The sequence below is a fragment of the Hipposideros armiger genome, unplaced genomic scaffold (genome assembly GCF_001890085.2).
Source record: "Hipposideros armiger isolate ML-2016 unplaced genomic scaffold, ASM189008v1 scaffold_92, whole genome shotgun sequence".
Taxonomy (NCBI): Eukaryota; Metazoa; Chordata; class Mammalia; order Chiroptera; family Hipposideridae; genus Hipposideros; species Hipposideros armiger.
In genome coordinates this window covers 415707-422870 of record NW_017731442.1, presented here as the reverse complement: position 1 = coordinate 422870, position 7164 = coordinate 415707, and the positions used below count along the sequence as shown (strand labels likewise).

The 7164-nt window shown below is 39.2% G+C and overlaps 1 protein-coding gene across 1 annotated transcript in view; it reads right to left on the bottom strand.

Moving 5' to 3' along the window:
* EIF2AK4 (eukaryotic translation initiation factor 2 alpha kinase 4) overlaps nucleotides 1-7164 on the bottom strand; it is a 111286-nt gene that overhangs the window by 65609 nt on the left and 38513 nt on the right. The window contains exons 10-11 of the mRNA XM_019644852.1: nucleotides 3575-3681; nucleotides 2807-2964 (exon numbers count right to left, since the gene is read on the bottom strand). Coding sequence (XP_019500397.1) covers nucleotides 2807-2964; nucleotides 3575-3681 — 265 coding nt within the window. The remainder of the gene's footprint in view (nucleotides 1-2806; nucleotides 2965-3574; nucleotides 3682-7164) is intronic.

The following is a 7164-nucleotide window of genomic DNA, read 5'->3' as shown; positions in this document are numbered from 1 at the left end:
TTCCAATATCACGTCTGCTATCTAAATTTCTAAGGGAACCTTACTGTTTTCTTAACCTTGTTCTAAAAATAATTATTTTCTAAAATCAGTGCACGGTTTCAGATGATTTTAGTTTCTCTGATTTTTTTTTTTACACTTAAAGTCACTAAACACACACTAAACTCCAAAAATTTTAACAGACCTAAATGAAAACCCTAATTCTCAACTTACAAAGCTGTGTGAACTTGGACTAATTAATTTCCTTGAGACTCAATTTTCTCACCTATAAAATGGCATCTGTACCATTTTCCTCACCTCAAAGGATGACTGTAAGGATTTAATGAGATGAGGTGGGTGAAGAGCACCTGTATGAAGGCCTCACAGAGAAAGGTGCTCAGTATTTACACAACTACTGCCCACTGATTTTGTTACAAAGACTGAAGATGTACCACTGATGACATGTACTGAAACTAGAACGATATCAGTAGGAGCACAATAAACTACAAATACAAGAAAACGTTTCCAAGGCACGTCTCCAGGCATCCTTATGCTGGGCAGTTTCACTATGCAATTGGGTTGACTGAAGTAACTTTTATAAAATGTCATTCACCAGAACATTCCAGTCCCACCCGTGCAGGTCAAGTGAGGTAATAAAAAGCAACAATTTGGCCATGGGCAGAGAGAGACAACTAGTTGAAAACAAAAGACAAGAGAACACCATTTTTTTGTTTGGCTCAGGTTTCAATTGCACTACTAAATGGAGTTTCATGTGACTTTTTTGTGTGGAAGTAGTGGAAAGAACACATGCTTTCGAGTAAAACACATGTGGGTCTAGATGCTGCTTTTAGAATGTATGTAACTTTAAGCAAATTACATAACTTCTCTGAGCCTTAGTTCCCTCATATGCAAAGTGAGGATAATACCTACATTTCATAAGAATGTCATGATTGGGGTGACTGGTTACCTCAGTTGGTTAGAGCGTGGTGCTGATAACACCAAGGTTGCCGGTTCATCCCCCCACATGGGTCACTGAGTTGTGCCCTCCTTAAAAGAGTCAACTATGCCATTGTAGCATGAAAGCAATGTGTTACTAATGACCATCGCTGTTCCCCAATAAAAAATTTAAAAAAAGTACTTGTCTTTAAAAAAAAAAAAAGAATGTCATGATGGTGATGGAAGGAGGACTGACTCTGGGTGGTGAACACACAATGTGATATATAGATGATGTATTACAGAATTGTACACCTGAAACCTATGTAACATTACTAACAATTGTCACCCCAATAAACATTAAAAAAAAAAAAAAAGAATGTCATGAGACTGAAGGACAAGGTTTGTAAGCCACCTGGCACACAAGCTGAAACATGAAATATACTCCAAAAAAAAACATGATAGTTCTTTTCTTGCCACATTATTAATAGAGTGGAAAACAATAGAAAGTCTTAACATTGTCTTTCAACTTCATGTCTCAGTACACATCACATATGCTATGAGTCACTGACTGGGGGGTGGGGACTCCCAGGAATTCATTTATTCAAATGGAAAGGTGCATTAACAGTTATGGGTTCAACTCCTAACAAAATGTCAGACCAATGAGAAGCATGCCCTAACCTAACCTGGAAACAGAGGTGGGGTGTGAGGGCTGTGGGGTTCTCATAGGGAGAAACTATAAGAAAAACGTGGGGGCTTAAATTACTGAGACATTTTTGCTTTATGAGCTTATTAATCATTTTTAAGTTCTTGGAAGGATAGGAAGTTTGATAATGTTTTGCATTCAAAAATCTAAACTATAAAGAAGTTAAAAAATAATAAAAATAAAATAAAATATTAAGTTAAAGGGCTTGATCAAAATTACAGTCTGAGCTAAAGGAATAATCCATACTTCAAACATTCACCCCTCTTAAAGATAACTGCAATGACCTGATCAGGATCCTGTCTGTCTACAGATCTATTTAATCACCTAACTGTAATGTGCGTGCTTTCAAGAAGTTAGTTGAAAAAATTTTCCATACTATAACATCCTTTTGTAAAACTTGCTTAAGATGGTCTTTCTGCCCAATTACCGCAGAAAACCAATCCTTTTTATTTTTTTGGTGTAAAAGGCCTTCCACAGCAATACTAGTAATGCTTCCTAACAATACTCTCAGAATCCTAAACAGGTATATGCCCTATTGATGGTGAGCTACTTCTTATGTGAAAGATGACATATACCTTATATGGATTTTACATTAATCTGGGTCTCCTAAATTCAAACAAAATACTTAAATTATATAAAAATAGCTGAAATCTCTTTCTAAAGGGGCAGATAATAATAAGTCACCAAAATAGACTAGAATAAAGAAAGGAAGACCTAACAACAGAATACCTTAATAACATATCACTAATTTTCCATCTCAATAAGACCTGGAAAATAAAAGCCATCAAGAGCATCTGGGACCATTTCCCAGTTGGAATTCCATCTTAGTTCTAACCATACAGCCCTTTTACCTACAGCAACTCTGACAGCAAATGTGAGAAAAAGAGAAGAATTTTCTTTCTGAACCACAGGACACAGAAATGTTCTTTGTGTAAAGGTCTTGACTCCGCTTGAAGGGCTGTTATCATCACGCAGTTTTCACATTAGTCATCAAGCAAGGAAGAGGAATGATGCGTTCTTAGTGTGTCCAGTGTAACTTTAAAGCCTTTAACTTCATGAACGTTGTCATAGTTTCAAATGGTCAAATTCACTTCCCTCCCCACTCTCCAAACAGAAGCCAAGTCCATAAGTCTGAAGAAATGGAACAGAGTGAGAACTCTAAAAGGGACTGGGGACAACTATATATCATACCTTGATGACAGCTCCAAAAGCTCCTTTGCCGAGAAGTTGTAATTCTTCAAACTCAATGAAATAGCGGGAAAACTGTCTCTCTGTCTCACTGAAGAATGCAGCACTGGGTAGATGGTTGCTAGGAATAACGGTCTCAATGTAATCTTGTCCTCCGGAATCTGAGATAAAACAAAAGGCCAGAGACAAACGAGGCATCAGAAACACAGGAAGAGCTGCGATATCCAACAATGATTCAAGCATTAGACGAAGGGGCCCCAACTAGTAGTTTTGAAAGTGCCTCTTACCTGGCAGACACTTTAATACTTCCCTCACCTTGTCTTCCTTAAAATAGGTAGAAATATACAATTAGCCCAAGTTTACAGGTGGAGGTAACTGAGACAGAGAGTAAGGAAATGACTGGACAATAGAGCCAGAACCCAAGCCCAGGTCTCCTGATTCATCCCAATCTCTAGTGAGGTCCCTTAAACTGCTAGGGAGCAGCAGGGAAATCCAGTTACATGGTAATAAGGGTGACATGATAAGAAGGGTTTCTTAACACTAAAAGAGGCCACACCAAAGGACACTCCCATCAGTAGAGATTAGAAAAACCAGGATGGCAAACCAGTTCCATGCACATACTACCCTTTAAATGAAGGGTCTTATGTATAGTTCAGCATAAAATAGGTAAAAGAAATGATCCATATAGTCCTTCCCAGTTTTAGGTTTATGTATACCTTTAAAATAATTTATGTCAAGAAGCGTATCAAAAAAGAATGGTAGAAGACGCACCTTCAGGACTTTGTTCCACTAAAGGCATTTTTGGCTGAGGATTTATAAAGCTGTGTTTCAACAGCTGCTGAGGACTCCATCTTTCCTTGTCATCCAGGCAAACACACCTCAGTGAGAGGGAAGAAAGAATTTATAGGCTGAGTACCAGGCCGGATACAAATGAAGAATCAAGAAAAAGTATGCAGTGGCTCCCCCTTATCCATGGTTTCACTTTCCACGGTTTCAGTTACCCACAGTCAACCATGGTCTCAAAATATTAAATGGAAAATTACAGAAATAAACAATTCTTAAGTTTTACATTGTGCACTGTTTTAAGCAGTGTGATGAAATCTCCCACCATTCTGTTCTGAGTCATCCCTATGTCCAGCATAGGTACTACCTGCCTGCTAATCACTTAGTAGCCGTCTAGGTTACCAGATCAACCGTTACTGGTATTGCGGTTGCTTGTGTTCAAGTAACCCTTATTTTACTTAATAATGGCCCCCAAGGTCAATAGCAGCCTAATGCTAACTTACAATGCCTATATCATTCACCTCACTTCATCTCATCACGTAGGAATTACATCATCTCACATCATCACAAGAAAGGGAAGTACTGTACAGTAAGATATTTTGAGAAGAGACATAGAGACCACATTCACATAACTTTTATTACAGTATACTGTTTTAACTGTTTCATTTTACTATTAGTTATTGTTAATCTCTTACTGTGCCTAATTTATACATTAAACTATCATAGGTATGTATGTGTAGAAAAAAAAACACCATAAATCTATGTGGGGTTCAGTACTATCCGTGGTTTCAGGCATCCATTAGGGGTCTTGGAACATATCCCCCTCAGGTAAGGGGGTACTACTGTAGTTTCCATAGGCAGAAAGACTTACCCTCATGGAACAATTCTTTTTTTTTTTTAAGATTTTTTATTGGGGAATTGGGGGATGGGAACAGCGCTGGGGAATTGGGGGAAGAGGCACAGACAAGTTGCTGTCCTTTTGTTCTTCAGTCTAGTTGTGGAGGATGTTGCTTCACTGGCCCAAGTTGGCACCATCATTGCGCTTTTNATAATGGCAATTTCTAACTCACCTCTTAAGTGTACAGACATGTCACAAAACAATACAGTATCATTTAAATCTTAAGCTGACATGTAGCATCTGATTTGTGAAACTAGCCTATATGTGTCCAACCAGGGCCAGAGTTGAGATTTCTCATAAAGGAGGATCTTACTTTTACTGTTTTTATTTAAAGGGAGGATATCTCATTTTAAATGAGAGGAATATCATGCTCAAAATAACTGTACAAATTCGGACTCATCCTCCAGGCCTCACAAAGGCCTCTGACTCCTACACCTCGATCCTACCTCACCTCGGATGCACCTCTTCTATGTACTTTTGTATCATTATAATTGTTTGAAGAGTAATGGCACACCGTAGATACTGAGAAGTTAGTGGTTTAGGAGACAAATGCTTTATTGTGTGAGTGGTACCTCAGAGATATTTCTGCTAGGGAATACCTAAAGCCAGCTCCAACCCCAGGAAAACAACCACCTGAATGCTCTCTTATCTGAGGGTTCCTTCTTCCATCGTATCTCACATTTGAAGATTTGCCTACTTGCAGATATGACTGAAAATACTAATGATGATCCTGTTCACTCGGGGCGGAGGCAAGTTTTCCTCTTCGGTTTGTGGCTGTCCCTCTGCTGGCAGAGCTCACCACTGTCCAGGACGCCACCTCTCAGGTGTGTGAACAGGCCAAGGCCTACAGATTCCCTTTAGTAACGTCTCATTGGAACGGGTTTGCCTGTGGCTCCTTTCCCCTAGAGGTTCTTCAACTTGTTGGACAAAGGAGAGTTTCTGTACATGCATCGTCTAGTATCTATGGAACTCAGATATGGTTCTAATTATTTTACACATGTATTTCACTTATTCGTCATACATCACTGAGATAGCTACTATTACTTAATTTATGGATGTGGAACCTCAGGCACAGAAGAAACTTGCATGCGCTCACACAGCTGTGACTGGTGGATCCAGGATGCGAACTTACAAAGCCTGAGTCCGGAGCCCATCAGCACTGCCCTATGCCGTCTCCTGCTATGGTACAGGAAAGCATGAGTGCACGGCTCGGGGAAAAGGGCCTCCACACTGCAATCCTCTGGCCAATCAATCTTTGGTAGTGCCGGTGAGTCCTCTTCTGCCCAACGTCTTGCTCTAGTCTCCTGAAACATACCCACCAGCAACTACTGGAGCTGCTGTACGCCAGGGCCTCACCTGGATATAAAGATAGTGCACAGCCTCAGTGGTTGCCGATGACTCACTTTCATGGCAACTGTTCTTTCCATTGCAGTCTTCATCCTAACCGAAGAGGAGCACACAAGAGCTCAAAATGGGGGCTAAAATTAAACAAGGTCATCACCATCACCAAGTCATTTGTGCCTGCCCCCACTAAATACATGGCCATTCTGTTGCCTCAGAGGGGAGATCAGGAAACAGAACACAACCACTGTTCTCTAGCTGCGTACAGCATTCAAAAGGCAATTTTGCTACTACCAGAATCCGCTGTATAGGTCTCACTGTATAGAATGATGGAGAAAATAGAAAACAGGTAGGAATTAAAGGTGTGCAATCTATAGAAAGACTCCATGTCAAGTCAATTCTACTATTAATATCTTTCTGTGGATAAGAAGGGAAGAATGTATACAGGCTAATATTTTAAGGCTTCAGTTTTATTGGAATGCCTTCCTTTGGAAACAGAAGATTAAAAATCCACCTATAGTTAAAACAATTTAAATGGGATCATATGACCAAAGAACAGGCTGCCCTCTCGGGTACACTTCTGCAAAACAAGCACTCGGCTGCCACTTACAGCCACTGAGCCTCTCAATTACTTTTCCACATGGCTGGTCTGTTTGTCCCCTACAGCTAATTTTCTAACTCATGTCCCCTTTTTAAAAAATTTCTTTTTTCTTCTAATAGATGTATTTAAATATTCCACCCCAACCCCCTGCCCCAAGTATGGAAAGAAGCTTTAGGTAGCATTTGACCATTTCTGATTTACAGGTTTGGTTTGGTTTGTTTTTTTGTAAAAGCATTTTTCAACATTTTCCTTTATCAAAGAAAAACAAATAACTCCGCTCCGGAAACAATCAGATTCTACTTGAGTCATTTATATACTCTGGGAGTTATCTGTGGAAGACTTTTAATCTCTTGGAGGCTTCTCCCCATCAGTTAGAATGCCCATAGGATGGGGCCCTTAACAGAGCAAAACCAAGATTGTAAATTTGGAGCCCCCGTAATAATTAAATGCATAATTAGTACTCAAACCAGTAATTTAGATTATTTATGCTATTATTCCTGGTTAAACTTATAATTTCTAAATTTAAATCAGGAAGATGACTTTAATAGAAAGGGAATTACTAATTTAAAAAATGCTGGCTAATGCATTTAAACCTCCTTCAAATCAATTTAACTGCTTATCTAACAGAATCTATATGTCGACTTTATCTACTATGAATGCCCTTTATAGCTGCTAGTGATTATATTTTTATTTCTCGTAATAAAGTCATTGCATTCAACCCCCAGGTGCAGAATGCTT